Consider the following 17,370-nt stretch of genomic DNA (forward strand, 5'->3'; position numbering starts at 1 on the left):
CATGAAATGCCACGCGGTTACGTCGGCGCTCTTCCCTGTGAATAGCAGGGAGCTCAGCTGCCGGGCTAAGGGGAGATCGCCCTTTAGCTCAACTGGCTGGTTCCCTGTTGAGTGACGCTGGAGACCTGGGTTTGAGTCCACAGAGCAGTGGGGGGCCAACCTGCGGTGGCAGTGGTGAGGGCACATACCCACGTGAACCTGAGAGTGCTACAGTATATTAAAAGTGTCATGAAACGTAATTGAGGGGTTGGGTGTCTGGTGTTTTAGCTGTTGTCATAAATGACTTGGTGTCTCATATCAAGTTCTATCATGTTTTCGAACAGAGCATACACAATCATGTTAACTGTGGTGGGTAATGGCTGCGCAAAAGCGTATTTCAGATCTCAGATTACCCGTTTTAATAAGTGAATTATGCTCGTCGGGGCTGAGGTTGTATCCATGGGTATGCTCTTCGCGGTCCACCAAAAGAGGCTTGTCTTTTAGACGCTTCCTGGCTGTTTCCACCAGAAAAAAATATTCACAAATGCAATGTCCATTCTGGAAGTCAGGCTGAAGTGGTTTTGTGGGGATTTGTTCACTGTCTGCGTAGAGAGCCAGAAAATTAATGTTGTTTTTAAAATTAAAGGGGTTTTGAGTGAAGCTCCCACTGAATGCTGCGTTGTCCACAGACCCCAAAATTACTACTTTGGGTTGCTGACCTAGAAAGAGGTTTTCTTCGTTACACACACAGCGTACGTCTTTGGCAATATATTTATCTGTCGATGCATATGCGGTTTAGCTATTTCAAACCCACATTTTAGAAAAGGTATGGCTTTTCTAAATAGTGCTCTGAAAATACTGTCTATACCCGCGCCGTTCTGGACTGGAAGCCCCGAAAATCCTGGTAATCTGTACCCGGCTTGGTGTTTGTAGTAGTTTGTGTACAAAGAAGGATCCCGTAGCTTTTGATGACGGTCATCCTTTTTAGAAGTTTGCTGTTTTTCGCAGGTCGGAAATGCAGCTTGACAATTACCATACCAAATGCAAATGACACATGCTCGTTTTGATCCGACTTTATTTCAATAGTGAAGGTGTTAAAATGAACGATGCTCACTGGCACATAATGGGGTTTGTCATACAAAACAGTGACAATTTTACCATCCACGCCTTTCAAGGGCACGCAGTGCAAAGCGGAGCGTAGACATCACCTATTAACTGGTATTCTGTGATATCTGTATATACAGTATATACATGGTGTTAACCCCCCCCCCCCCCTTAAATCGACAGGATGTGGCGATTTTACACTTCCAACACCTGATGTGAAACCCAGGACCCTCGCCAGATGGCCATGCATATGCAAATCAAACTGGGTATCCAAAATAACTTTTACAGACCGGCTTATTTTGTATTTAAAACCTACACTAGTTAGCATTTCAATCATGAGCTGCTTGATGCTGCTGTAATATCCTCTGGGGACGGTGCAGGTCCATATAGTATCGGTCTCTTCATTGATGAACAGAAACTCTTCATCTTGGTCAAACGTGTTTAGTGTGTGCGGGTAGTGCAGTTCTACCAGGCCCACTTCCCAGCTCACGTCCAGGTCAATTGCCTTTGCTAAATGCTCTGTGAAGCATGAGCTGGTGTTCTTTGGAAACGTCTTTGAGGATTAATTACTGGCCAGTGTAACATAAAATCCGTTGGGGTTAATCTTTTCGTCAAACTCTATATATCTTTCACCTCGGAAGCCTTTACCCAACTATTGAATTTATCCTTCCACCCATGCCACTTTACCAAAAGCTGTTTGTTCTTACCACGTCCCCCGGCTGCTTAAATCTTTTGTATGCAGTAGACGCGCTCAGCATCGGAGTTTAACTTCTGTAGCTGTTCTGTGTAAAAGGAGCCATTAGTGTCATCACCTGTGTAGTCTTGCAGTTTGTAATAGGGTCTCAGAGCCGGGATCCACTCTTTGACAATGAAAATTTCATCTGTGAAGGTCTGTTCATACCCCCTCTCAAACATTCCCTTTATTTTGGACACTCGCACATGGTCACCCACATTAAATGAAAACTTTGACGGTTTTCTTGCAAAGTGGTTACCATAGACTGTTCTCCACATCTTAAGGGAGGTGTCTGGTGTGACAGAAGCTGGAGATCGCTTAATAGTTGTGTGGTAATTGTGGCTATAAGAGTAAATAAGATCAGTCAAGTCATCAATACATCGAAAGCTGTTTTTGTGTGTCAAGTACCTCCACACGTTTTAGTAGTTCTGTTAAACCTCTCTGCCACACTTGCCTTCACATCGCTGACTCTAATGAAATGTTCAATATTCTCATGTTTGAGAAAATTTTGGAAGGTCCTGTTTAGAAATTATTTTCCCTCGTCTGTTTGTAGCTTTTTAGGAGAACAACCCTCTTTGAGTATATTTCAGAAAGCCCCAGTCACCGCTTCTCCAGACTTGGTTTTCAGCAGCACAGCCCGGGCGTATTTAGACAACATGTCTATATACAGTATGTTAAGATGTAACAGAAACCGTCATTGAACTCAGAGTACTCACCTATGTCCACTAAATCGGCCTGCCACTGCCAGTCAATATCTGACACCAGCTTCCTGTTTCTCTTAAATGTCACGCAAGCCAGCTTGTGCAGAGTATTAACAAGCTGCACGGACAACCAGTCTGACAAACGCAGGGCTTGCGCTCATACCCCAGGTGCGCACAGCCCTTACCAGACTCTCCACGCCGCCGTAACGGCCTGGCTCCTTAGGAGTATAATTTACAGCACCCAAATCCACTTCAGACATGCTCGCTCAACCTCAATACAAATATACATTTTTTATTTATATATATTTTTTAAATGCGGATTGGGGGGCAATTGAGGCGAGAATTTGGACCCTGCAACACCACGCTGCTGGCACAGGCTGGGGGCGGGACATCCCAACAAATAACGGCCTCCCATTGGATTAAAAAAGCACCTGTCAAAAAGTTGATGAGTGGTATCTCCTTACACTACTTACCTATCTGATAATGAAATATTGATAGTCTTTATTTTTAATATAAAGACTACTGTTATTCCTTACTACAAATTATTTTCGTGTACTAAACAAGCTTCAGTACATCCAGAATTATGTGGCTCATGGGCTAACTAAAAATATTCTGTATCAGCACACATCAGCAACTCTATCTCCATCAGAAAATTACATCTTTGAAGACAATGAATGCTTGAATTAAGCATTTAGTCTCCTCTGACAGAAAAGATTCAGGTCTTATTCAAGACCTCAATAAGTATTCAATATTTTTAAAGACATTGAGAAAGTAAACCTTTCATCAGTAGTGAAATGCAAACAGGACATCAGTAGAGCAAGTTTCTTTGAAACTGAGAACAGGAAATGTTTCTTCACAAAATGGATTATGAGAGTCTGGAAATAGACACCCAGCCATGTTTGTTAAACCAATACCATAAACATCTTCCAAAATATGGCTGAATTTCAATTAGCTAATAAAAAACCAAACAAATTAAATGGGCAAAATCAACATCTATCATTTGCAGACTTTTCTTATTTTCTTATGGTCTTTCAGACTGTCAGAGCAGGACATTCAAGCCCAGAAATATATATTGTCATACATATTGGGGCATATTCTGCTGGGACTGGTTCCAGAGCAGAAACGTCATTATTGTAATGTACTGTTACTAGAACAATTTTAACATAATGTCATACATTAGCATAAATACTGTTGTATTGTATCACTGAAGGTTTGCTCAATATTATATTCCTCATTATATTCCTCATAACTCCTTAGTCACCAAGCTGTTTAGGTTTGGTAGCCATGATCTTCTTTAATAAACTGAAATTTTCTCCTACACAAGCATGTTATATGGAAGCCTTTTACCATCACAGTGAAAAAATAAACATATAAATATGTTATTATGAAATAACATTGTGTTCTTTCACAGTTTTTAATGAAAACCCTGAAAACGTAGACTAAAAACATTTTGTAGCTTTGTTTAGAAATACAGTATATTTTTTGAGAACCTGAATACCATCTTCATTAAGAAAAAGTAAAGAATAATAACACACTCCTTTTTATGGAAATTAGTTCATATAATGGTAAATGTTTATTGCCTTTGTTTTTTAGACATATAGTGTGACTCCCATTAATTGAGCATTCCTGGGTTAAACGCATTTAACATAAAAACATATTCCTAAAAAAACACTAAATCCTGGAGGATTTGACTAAATATAGTTTGATACACAGTCCATTTGAAGGTTTGGCTGATACTGTATAAGCACAGCTTATCAAGAATTGAAAGACACAATGTGCAATTTTCAAAACAAACAGAATCACTTAACCGTGATCTGGATCAAAGTGGAAAAAAAAAACATTTCTGGGAAATGAAGCTTCTGAATGTTTTCTGCAACCCACTTGTATGAAGCAGGTTTTTCAGCAATTGCCTTCACAGGTGACTGCAACTAGAGAGCGACTTTCAAATACACAATGGTTTGAATAATTATCAGAGCTTATGAAAAGTCAAGGTTCACATAAATATGTCAATTTTTCTTTTTTTCCTAAAATTTGCTCTTCTGCAAAACTGTTGGGGACTACCAACTAATAAACAATTTATTAATCATTATTTAATATTATTTTGTAAAAGTATCTAATTTCCTTAATATTAGTTATGTTTTAGTAAAAGTAATATTCTTGATTTATTAAATAGTAAATAAAAGGAAATCAATTGACAGCTGTAAACCATGGGTCACAAAGCTGACTGCCAGAATTAATTCGGGTCCTAGCTGAAAAAGGTTAAGAAACTATGATCTAGAACATTGATCTAAATTAGGAAAAGCAGTGGACCAAATACTGTGATACTCTATTAATTGTTTTCCCTTAATTAGAGCATTCATGGTTGTAAATCATACTATTTTATAGATTATATTATATATAGTATTATATACTATTTTAGACTCGGAGACCGCTTCAGAGAACACGTCAGGGCTGTGAAGATTAAAGATCTCTCCAAGCCCATTGTTTCTCATTTCACCTCTGACGGCCACGACCACTCTAATCTCTCCGTCTGTGTTCTCAAAGACGGTTTTCCGAACTCATACATCAGAAAGACTACCGAAACCAAAATTATTCTGCAGCTAGGATCACACATTCTCCCTTCTCTTAACGACAGACTACTGTTCTTTTAAATTTTCTCCATTCATTGGTAATTTCATTTCACACCTCTCTACACCCATTCTGACTTCACACCTCTTGATTGGCCTCTCTTTCTGTCCCCTGCTCCCGCCTCTCATCACTCCTCCTCCCTCCCAACCTTTGTTCTCCCACTACTTTACCTTTGCCTACTGCCTTGTCTCTCTCACACCTGAAGAAGGCTCCACGGCCGAAACGTTGTGTTCTCTTTCTTCTTTTTTTCAGCATGGAATAAACCTATTACTTGTTCCTTTGCAGCCTACGCATGCTGACGCAGCTACCCATCTGAACTACTATATACTATTTTATATTAGGGTGTGTCTGTGCTGGTTTCTTGCTAACAAGTAAGTCTGCATGCTTTCCCCACTTGGAACATGCCTCAGCAATGGGAAATTTGTGCCACCGCAAAGGCTAGAAGAACTGTAAACCTCTCTCTCAAGGAGAGATAAGAGTTGCACAAACACGACCATAAACCATTTGGCCATGAACAAAGTAGGCCTGGAGCTTCTCAAGTCAAGGAAAGAAGAATCTCAGACATCAGAGACAAGGTTATACATCTGGGGCCACTACTTAGCAAGAAATACAAGGAAGGACTTTTGTTAAGCTTCAGCTTCAATAAATGGAGCAAACATCTGAAAACCATCCTTACATACAGTATACCACAAACACCATGCTTTATTATTCTATTGATATTAAATGCAGAAATCACATGCATATACATTACTCAAAAGTAGCACAAACAACTGCTTTAAACCTCAAGAAACAAGGGATATCGAAGCCAAGGCCCATAGATATCACTTGTTTGGTCTTTAATTAAAGAGCTATTTGTAATAAAATAGATGAAACTGTCAGAATTCTGATTACAACAAGCATTTTTGAAAGGATTTAGAATTTAGAAAACAGAATACTCTGATCCATCCACATTGATTGGTGGCCCCAGTTTGGAAAACTGAGTCATCCCTCTAGTGGCAAAATGAGGTACAAACCCTTCCCATTGCTTACATACAGTAGCAAATCAGAACTTTGACCCCCAAAATTAACATCACTCATCAAAGACGAGCAATAGGTGGCACTTGTGGTATGTTTGAGGTTAGTGAAGCAGTAGCTTCCTTTATTCTGTTTAACTTCCTTACATGGAATATTAATATGGAATTATGTAACTAAAGTTACATTTTGGTACATTATTAACAATATTTTATTAATATGAATATACTGGATTTATTTAGGTGAGAGTGGTAGTTGAAAATAAAAAGTAAGGCACACAAGTTATGCCTCAGCTTAATGAAGCTGACAGCTGCCGTCTTAAGACAGAAATCCGAGCTCAGGAGCTTGTTGATTCTTGGCAGCAGAAAAAGCCAAGGTAGAGGAGCTCATAGGTTGCTGAGACACAGCCGATCGGGAGAGGAGTAAGTAAGGAGTAAGCTGTAGATGGGCTGGGTTCATTGATCTGTTCATTAGTACTTCACCGCAGAAAAAATACAATGGCTGCGGTACGGTCCACGACCATACACGTAAAGCCAAACAAAACTCAGATACCTGCAGATGTTCAATGATGAGCCGGTTCGCCTCCTGGGGGAGCTCCTTACTGCTGATAAGAAGGGAGATGTTGGATACTACTTCCTTTTGGTAGTCAGTGGTAGGGTCCTGTTGGAGAGGGAGGTAGGCAGAAGGCACTTTCCCTTGCAACAGAGCTCGCTGTATCACCTGCAAGTACACATCTAACACCACACTCATTCAAGACCCCTCAGGACAATTCCGGATCACCCAGATGGCATCTTGTACCTCCAGCAACCTTATTTGCCTTATTTATGACACCTGAAGAAGGCTCCACGGCCGAAACGTTGTGTTTTTTCTCTCTTCTTTTTTTCAGCATGGAATAAACCTATTACTTGTTCCTTTGCAGCCTACGCATGCTGACGCAGCTACCCACCTGAACTACTTATTTACTTTATGTCTTGCAGTGTGTGACACCTGAAGAAGGCTCCACGGCTGAAACGCTGTGTTTTTTTTCTTTTTTTTCAACATGGAATAAACCTATTACTAAATATGACTAAAACTTTTGTCATATTGCAGCTTTCTGAAAAAAAGACAGAGGTTACCTTGAAGTTTTATAGTATACAAACTGTTAATAGAATCTTTTGACTTTTTAAAATATGTGCTGCACATATTGCAGCATGTGGTAGAAGGAGAACAATAGTCTTGTTTTAAGGATCATGTTTTTTTAGTGTTTTTCTCCTGCTTTTTCTTTTCAGTTTGGAAATGAGACTTTCAACCGTGCCAAGCTCCTGAACATAGGCTTTGCAGAGGCTCTGAAAGAGTATGACTATGATTGCTTTGTGTTCAGTGATGTGGACTTGATTCCTATGGATGACCGCAACATTTTCAAGTGTTACAGCCAGCCAAGGCATTTGTCTGTGTCGGTGGATAAGTTTGGCTTCAGGTAAGTACCTCAGATTAGTGCTTTTTTAATAAAAAATACACAAATCACATTTCCTTTCTATGTTCACTGTTTTTTGTTTTTGAGGCAGTGACTTTTTCAACAGTTGTTATACAATCCACAAGTTATATTATTTAGGTATCTCCCCCTTTGTGGGGTATGTTTTCAACTTAATTAATCCAATCCTGGTTTAGGAGCTACCCCAGGATTCATTTTAAAGGGGAATGATATCTTTGCACTTCTTTTGACAATTGGAAAACTTCAATTTGTAAAGGGGGATGCTTATTGCGACAAAGGTACCATAATAGTGTTCTCTGTACTCTGATGTACATTTACTGCAGGTTAAGTGCTGTAACTGGAACCCAGTTGGTTCACAATCTCCAAGTTTGCATACGAACCTGGAGCTTGCTCCCTTTTCTGCAGAAGCTCACTCTATTCCATTTATCTGAAAAACTTCAGGACAGTCAAAGAAAGAGAACTAAAATGAATTTGGTAATTTGTAACTTTAGTATTATTTCACAAAAATAAAACTACATTAACAAAAAACACTAAGGATGGAAAAGATTTTTATTAGCTTTGCAAAATATTTAACGGAATCACTGATTCATGTTAAAAAGGTTGGATAAATAAACCAGGAAGCAGATCATAATTAAGTGAAAAAATATTGAATAGTGCTGGAAATTGGTCAATCGGTCAATCAAATCTAATATGAAAACTATTATTTTAATACTGATTGTTTCAGGAAGGTACTCACACAGGCAGGTCACATGTACAAACATGCCAGCTGTGATCAGGAAAGCTGTACAGTATGTACTGAAGTAGACACTGTCCTTGTCAAGAACAGCAAATGATAAACGGTTTGCTGAAAGTTCTATTTTGTAGGTTTTCTTAATCATTCACAAGTCCTGCTCAGCTTGGCCTGGAAATGCAATGGCAATGGAGAGGAGCACTAACTGCCTTCTGAAAGCTGTGTCTTTTTGGAAATTTTACCACAAGTTGACTGCCTCACATGTCTTGACACATACTTGATGATGACATTTTGTTAATAAATCAAACCATGTGCTGCTGGTCAATGGAGGAAATGGGACAATGCCCAAAGCACACAAAAATATGGAAATAACATATCATTTATTGGAAGTTTCAAATCATTAGTTGGCTTAACATTGTATTATACATTTTTTCTTGTCTTTGTCAGTAAAATAGTAACTCAGTTACTCCTCAAGCTGTGATGAGTGACTGTGGGAAGTTTTGTTTTTGTGTCCTATCATGAATAATGACAAGCATCTGTAAACACTTGACAAAAAATATATTTCTGTTCCCAAAATTTAAGTTTCATATTCTACAAAGTAAAGTGTAAGGCATACCACATGAAAATAATTGTTTTAATAACAGTGTGTAGCTGGTGTATTTTGTGTCAATTATTAATTTATTAAAGAATTAAATCAGAACACATTTAATAATTATTTTGCTTTTATGTATAGTACTTTCCACTGAGAAGTATAATTTGCCCGAATTCTTGGCAGTTTAATCCCAATTTAAATGTAATAAATTCATTTTTATTAACTAAAAAGCAAAGTTTATTTATCAAGGTAAATAATTCAGATTTTATTAATCTCAACATTGACTTGTAGGCATTGGAACTTTTGTTCTTAAATTCAAATAACTTCTCATAGTACATTACATATTGCTATCCTGGTGGCCAAAAAGTCACACATTATGAAAGCTGAAGCTTAATAGTGTGTTACATCTCCATCTATGATTTGGCTTCATCACTCTGTTCTAGAGGAGACTGTTAGCTGTTAGTTGATGTATGGTGTGCGAACTGGTGCACTATGGCTGCCATAGCATTATCCAGGTGGGGGCTGCACATTGGTTATGGTGGAGGGAAGTGCCCATTACCTGTAAAGCGCTTTGAGTGGAGTGTCCAGAAAAGTGCTATATACAGTAAGCAATGATTATTATTAACCTACTGTACCCAGTTCATTTTCTGAGACTCTATATTTTGGAATTTGCTCAGCCACTCATTGCAAAAACGAACAGTCTGAGATAAAAAAAAAACATTAATGGACACACATACAGAGCAGTAATGATGGATTCTAAAATTTCAAAATTTGAAAGTGTTGTATGATACATTTTCCTGGTTCTTTCCAATCAAACACTTTTTAATGGCTTGTATGAGGACAACCAGTCCAGGCAAGAGGGCAGCCTTGTCTTTACGACATTAGCCAGAAACCTCTGAGGAAATTAGCTGACCTGACCACTGAGTCACCTGACCACTTTCTAAAAAACAATTGGTCAGGTGACTGTTTTAAAAGGAGTAATCAGTTTGAGTGATTTCTGCTGTTTGGAGCACAGAAAACAGAACCTATGTGTGCTCCATTCATCAAAGAGAAAGGGACTGATTGTGCATTTAAATAATTTTTGGAGGCTTTCAAATTGCTTGTTTGTGAGAATGTAGGTTTGAGAAGAATCGTGGGGGGAAACTGAACTGTTAGTTTTGAGGCTGTTAAAGCAGCTTAGATGCCTAGCTATGATGGATAGAAACTTTGAGAAAAAGTAAGTAGCTGTAGTTTGTCATTTGTTTGACATTACATTTGTTTGGTCTATGGTGTTTTCTTTTGATCCCTGCATTGTAAATAAAAGAGCACTGTTGTTAACTTTACTGCTGTGTATGTGTGTCTGTTGTCCTGGAGCCACACGTTTTAGTCTGAAACAAGAAAGTTAACAACACTGTTATGCCGTGGATGTCCCATTTACCTGCTTCCTTCATTTGAGCCTTATTGAGTATTTATGGAATTTAATGATCAGACACAAATTAACAGGCACATGCTTGAGTAACTGGGGTCAGAGCACTAAGCATTTTATAGAAGTTAGTACACTGTCTTCAAACCTATACATAATTTAAGTTTTTTGCAGTGGAAGAACTGGTCTTACAGTATGCATAATGGAGTTTAACACTGTAGGTACTGTGTATGTTCTGAGCCCACGAGTTACCACGATTGAGTCCTGGCAGGGGTATAGCAAAGGAATGAGACATGGAGACATGTTCTCTCAAGACAGTACCCTTTAACCTATTGGAAAGCATATGTCACAGATGCAAAGATCATATTACTTCCAAAGGTAGGCATGCATGTAATTACCATATGACTTTCAAAATAAATTCCCTGTTAATGAAAAATATAAATCAACATAAAGAATTCATCAAAGTCATGTCTGTTCAGTAAAATCTCAGTGATCCTGCTATGAAAAACATTTTCCTAATAATAACTACATGTTATCAGACTCTTTTTTTTTCACTTTTCTTCTTCAGGTTGCCATATAAGCAGTGTTTCGGAGGGGTTACAGCTTTGAGCAAGGAGCAGTTTCTGAAAATCAATGGCTTTGCCAACAATTACTGGGGCTGGGGAGGAGAAGATGATGATATTTACAACAGGTATTTTTCTTGCTGCCCTTTGAGTTCTGTTACATTCACAGTCACATTATACTTTAAAATCACATTAAAGTGGTTATTGGAAATACAGACCGTGATGGTCTTTTTACATATGCTTTTAATTCCATATTTATTCCTACCATTAATATAGTATGGTAATAGATTTTAGCACTTGAAATTACAAGTGTATGTTGAGCATTCATTGCATACTGAAAACATGAAAAAATGTAGAACTCAACAATTAATATCTCACAAACGTTTCTAAAAATTGAGGAATTGTTTTATAGTTTTAGTTGGTTATAAACCCAATGATGTTCAAAATTATTGTGATGTCCAAATTATTCTCGATCAAGATAATATTCGTGCATTGATTATTTTTCTGCTTTGATAACATAGACAAAGATCTTCCTTTAGCACCTTTAACAGGTGCAAGCTCTTTTCAGTAGGGACAGTTGACCATTCCTGCAGAACGGTATGTCCTTCAGATGGCTAAGCTTGCCTTTGGGAACTGCTTTCCTCAATTCATGTTACATATGTTGTATTGAATTGAGTTCTGGAGATCGGAATCAAGAATACTGAGGTTTTATCCCCATTTTGGCAGGAGACTTGGAGTCGTGCTGGTGTCATGATTGTGCTGGAAAGTTCCTTGTGACTTAGCTGTAACTTTGTAGCAGGGTGAACCAGGTTTTTGGATAAAATATTTCATATACTTTGGAATCCATCTGACCATCCATTGTAACAAAAGCAGCAGACAGTGTAAAACATACTTCCATAATTCACAGAGTTAATGACTTTTTTCCTCACTTGAGCTTCACCTTTATCTGCTAAACTTATCTTGAACTGATGGAAACTGTCCAAAACCATATTAAACCACATCACTGTTTGTGTAGGAAGTAATTATTTACTGTCTGGCAGTTTCATGTCCCTTTTTCTCATGTTGCAATGAAACTCTGCCACAGATCACAGATTCTTAGTTGTTTTTTTTAAGATTCTTAGCTGATCTTAATATTTGGTTAAAACCATCTTATCTTCCAGATGGAGTAGCAACCAAGTCATTATTTTAAACCTCCTGTTGATAGACACCACAGTCAGAACTGGGATATCTTCTAGATATTTTTAAAGCTGTTAATGCAGCTGTTGAGATCAATAATGTTTTACCTTACATTTTCAGACAGTTTTCTGACTTCCAGCCTTCCACACACTCTTTTTTGCAATTAAAATTATTTTAAATTATTAATTAAAAATTAAACGTCAATTTCTGTCTTATTTCATGGTAAAACCATTTAACTTCAGTACAGTTACAAAAATTATAATTCTATTTAGAGTTTATTATCCGAAATAGTATTTATATAAAGAAGGGCCTTGGTTTGTTGAATGTGGGGTTCACAATTCTGAATGTACCAGTAACCATATTTCATACCTCTGGCTACCTGTAGCTGAGGGTGAATTTAGTTGTGATTGATTTTGGGTTACATTTTTCATAAAGTCTAAGTTCATGCCAATGACCTCCTGTTCTCTTCAAATATATTGCTTGCTACAAATCTACAAAGAACTCGACATTTCAAGAGTACTTTTGTATTTTGGAATATCTCATTTTTTAAAAGCTCTCCAGTTTCTTTGATTTTCTCTACACTTCTCTTTTCTTTGTGATTTTAAGATAAGCATTGCAAGTGAAAGTTTTTATAAAGCACTTAATTTGGTCAGATGGATTTAGTTATTTTGTACTTTTTATGACTCTTTATCCCCTCTATTTAAAAACATTCTTCTTATTTTCAATTATAAATACACATCAACTTAGTTTCCACTTGTATTCACTAGTACATGTTACACTGCAAGTTATGAAGAAGACCACTTTGTCAGTGCCTTTCAAGATTTTGAATACTTGAATGAGATTCCCTCTTAGTCTCTTACGACCAAAACTGCAAAGTTTTTGTTAAATTAGTTAGTAAGAAAAGGACATTCTTTATACATAGTAATGCATCTGGTCACTTAACTCTAGTCAGATTCTAGAGCAGTAATATTTTTTTTGGAGTATGGCATCTAAAATTCTCAAGTTGGAGCACCGACCTCTTATCTGTACCCTCTGTTTTCTATACATATTAACCTGTTTGTAATCCAAGTAAATGCATTGCCTTGAATGTCTACCATCTATAATTTTAGAATTCCTTATAAAAGATTAACTTCTAAAGTTTTCCAACAATCTAAATTCTAAAGAAGTCTAAGAAATAAATAAAACAATAAATAAAACAAGATCTGCATTTCTAATCCAGTGTTGCCAAATACAGATAGTCCTCTACCTATACTGTAATTATTGTTTCCATAACAGTACATGTAATAAAATGGTTCTTGGTCTATAATTATTTGGTTCCGTTTTCTCACTCTTGTAATGGACAAGCAGTACATTAATCATTTTCCAGTCAGTGCGTATTATTTAGTGATTATTGGAGGAAATTTGGCTAATGACCTAGAATAATATTTCATTCAAAAGGCCTTGGAGATTTCTTACTAACTGATCTGGTTCTTATATGTTAACATTATCCAATATAGAAATGTATTCAGTCTGAGCTATCTCTTACTTTTTAAACACCTGAGTGACTAATTAATTTAACACAACAGACATTGCCTTTCATTGGCTTTTCTATTATACCAGTTTATTTATTTTGTGCTTTGCTGCTCCAAGCTCGATGATATCCGGCATCACTTTCTCTTCACAGCGCATATTACCTCCACACCCTGCTTCCCAGGTTTTACTGGTTCCCTTCTCTCTAACTTTTGTCTACTTGACTCTGCATCCCTCAGTAAATGTTTTCGCATATAAAATCTACCACCTGCCTATTTGATCCCATTCTCACCACTTTATTTCAGTCCTGTTTCACTACTCTTTGCCATATTGTCCTCAATATAATAAATTAATCCTTGAGACCTTGGTACAACCAAACTGCTGCTATTAGCCCTGTGCCAAAAAAACAACTCTGGAAAAAACAATTTTCACCCTTCTTCCAACTTACCCTTTCTTGCAAAAACATTTACAGGGGGCTGTTACAATTCATTTAAATAACCATCTCCTTGCAAATAATTTATTTGAACCCCTCCAATCTGGTGTCCGAGAACTTCACACCACAGAAACTGCCCTGGTCAAAGTCACTAATGATCTTCTAATGGCTTCTGTTTCTGGTTCTCTTTCTATCCTCATTCTTCTTGAACTCAGTGCTGCTTTCGACACTATTAACCATGTTATCTTACTTTCTTGTCTTGAGACTGTAAATGGTTCATGTCTTAACTCACTGATAGCTGTCACTTTGTCTCTGTTGGCTGATTTAGCTCTGAAATTGGACTTGTTAAGTCTGGTGTTCCTCAGGGCTCAATATTTGCCCCCCCCCTACTTTTCAGCATTTACATGTTTCCACTTGGTCAGTTTTTAAGATCACATGGCCTAAATTATCATTTCTATGTTGATGATACTCAAATCTACATCTATATCAAACATGACACTGATGTGACTGTCTCAGTTCTCTCTAATTGCATCTTTGACATAAAAACATGGATGACTCAAAATTTCCTTCATCTGTGACTGAAGTCATGCTTATTGGCACCCTAATCAGCCTTGTAAAGCCAATGCAGTAACCCTATGGTACTGTACTTCAATCAAAACTGAAAACTTTGGGGTCATATTTGATTCAGGCTTGACGTTTGACCCACATGTGCAACATACAATATTGTCAAAATATTTCACCTCAGAAATATTGCCAGACTACATCCTATGTTATCACTTAATATTGCTGAAAAGCTGATCAACACATTTGTCTTCTCCTGAATTGACTACTGTAATGCTCTACTCGTTAGGGGGTTTCTAAATCCATATTGAACAAACTCCAGTATGTCAAAAATTCAGCAGACAGAATCCTGACCAGGTCTAGTTCAAGTGATCACATTATTTATATCCTGGAGTCCTTGCACTGGCTTCCTGTCTGGTTTCATGTAGACTTCAAACTCCTCATGCTTACCTAAGGCTCTGCATGGCTTGGCACCTCAGTACCTGTCTGAGCTACTATCATCCTACTCACCTCCTTCGCTCTTCTAATTCTAATTCAAGCCTGTCTACTCTATGGGGGACAGGACCTTCTCCTGTTATGCACCAAAGCTCTGGAACTCTATCCCTAAGGATACCATAGAGTCACCTTCCTTTTCAAATCTAGACTCAAAATCAGAAGGATTTTCTGTGTATTTTTATTGTGTATGTATTGTTTTTTGTTGTCCCTCAAAGCACTTTGAAATGTCACCTTTAAAGGCACTATATGAAATAAAGTTTATTATCTTCTGTTATCTGTGCCTATAATATATTATATTCCTTTTTTTATCTAGATCCTGAAATTTGTAATACTTTTATCAAGTGTTTTATTTATTTTCCATAATTGATCTCTTAAACCATTTTGAATGTTTCTTGCTTATCTATCTACAAATGCTCTTTAAATTAATCAATTTTGTGTTTAATGCCAAATATCTTTAAAGTCTTTCAACCCATTTTTACCAACTTCATATTTGTCCTGTCCATTAATATTTTTATGCTTTGCTTCACTTCTTCATAGTTTGCTTTCCTGAAATGTTAAAACTTTGTTTTGAACACCATTATATGAAACTACACTTTAAATGATTTTCTATAGGACATAAATGGACATAATCTGTGAACACAGAAGATAAAATAAAACTGTATGGTTCCAGTGAGAGTTGTAATAATACCTTTGATACAGTATTACATTAAAAGGGCTCTTACGTAATGTTTCAACCAGTGTGGTTGTTGGTTTTAGAAGATGCAGGTAAATACAAATAATCTTGTTTGTTGTTCTGAAAGAACATATTCTCTGCTATTTCAGTAATGTTTGTAATGAAAACATGACTTCCACATAAAATACTTTTTCTTGTTTTAAAAAATGAGAAATAGAGAACATCCCTGTACTGCAGATGGACAAATCAACTGTGCTTGGTTTCTGAAGTACTAAAGGAAAACTCTTTTAAAGCTGAGACAATCGGTATAGTGAGTCATTCATGTATAAACATTTTCTAAGATATGATTTTTTGTTCTTTGACGTAAGTATTGTATTTTCTGTTGCAACTGACATACATAAACTGGTTGATCTGGTATTCTAAACTAGTTGATCTTTGTTTGGTCTAAACATAAACTGGTTGATCTTTGTATTCTATGGCAAGTATTAATTTTAGATGCCCTTGGTTTGAGGTCATCGCCGGTTTCTTCATCCTGCATGTCTGTTATCATTGACAGTTTAATAATACAGTATAGTCAGTTTTTACTGCTGTGGTGATAAAACCTGGAAGCTATCTTTCTGTGTGACCCACAGATACTTCTGCTGTGCCTGCATTGGCTGAAAACCAACCAAGTGGAGATGTTTGAATGTTTTGTCATCAGCAAAACATGGGTAATTTAAAGGCTGAAGAGTTGTAAGAGAATCAGTTGTACAGTGTGTGTGTGTAATTTTCACTCACCTACTGTATTTGCCACAATCAACAAGCAATATTCTGATTGGCTCCAGTTTAAATAGAGCTTACAGTAGTTGATCTGGTCTTTGCAAGAGCACAGACTATTCCTAGTGGTAAAAAGGTGGAAAAATAAGCTGAGCAATTTGCAGGCTCTGCCATTGCTTGCAAAGGTTTGATAAGGTTGACTGAAAAAAGTTCCTTTAGGCATATCCGCACAATAGGCAATGCAGTTTCAACATGAGTCTTTAATCGCCCTTAAGGCTGCCTGTGAATAGGTAACAGGCATGACTGAAGTACACTCCCTTGTACTGAGAGGCATTTTAACTGTAAATTACAGCTACTGTACCTTATCTGTAAAAAACAAAAGAATGTTCTAAGTGCTCCAATTGATTAACTTTTAACTTAATGTCCATTAGGTTGTTAAGAATTGTTGTTGAGAATGTTAAATATTTTAATTAGGCCTGATTATAATCTCTTCTGTTAAAAAAAAAAAGATTATTATTGTTATTTTGGTGAGGACATTATTTTCAGTCCCACCCAGAGAACTGCTCTGCTCTGGGCAGATTCTAGAGTAGCAGCAAGTTTTTGCAATGTGGAGACCAAAACTGTACATATTATTGTAAATAAGATGTAACTAGGTATTTTACAAATGGTTAATTTAAGTAATTTCTAGTTTTTTAACTACATATATAACAGGGTAACAGGGTAGTAGGAGGAGACATGATTTATGTGTGTCCCAATTACATCCTCCACATCCTTGTCCCAATTACATCCTCCAAAAGCCTTTAAGGGATGACCTATTGCTCTCTGCCACCTGACCAGTCCAGTGAAAGCAATT

The 17,370-nt window shown here is 37.1% G+C and overlaps 1 protein-coding gene across 1 annotated transcript in view; it reads left to right on the forward strand.

Annotated features, from left to right (window-relative positions):
• The window catches only part of LOC148820939 (beta-1,4-galactosyltransferase 1-like), a 49,199-nt gene that overhangs the window by 24,245 nt on the left and 7,584 nt on the right, over positions 1-17,370 (forward strand). The window contains exons 3-4 of the mRNA XM_088932202.1: positions 7,425-7,612; positions 10,920-11,042. Of these exons, the coding sequence (XP_088788328.1) occupies positions 7,425-7,612; positions 10,920-11,042 (311 nt within the window). The remainder of the gene's footprint in view (positions 1-7,424; positions 7,613-10,919; positions 11,043-17,370) is intronic.

Source organism: Atractosteus spatula, chromosome 14, assembly GCF_055471065.1.
Source record: "Atractosteus spatula isolate fAtrSpa1 chromosome 14, fAtrSpa1.hap1, whole genome shotgun sequence".
Lineage (NCBI taxonomy): Eukaryota > Metazoa > Chordata > Actinopteri > Semionotiformes > Lepisosteidae > Atractosteus > Atractosteus spatula.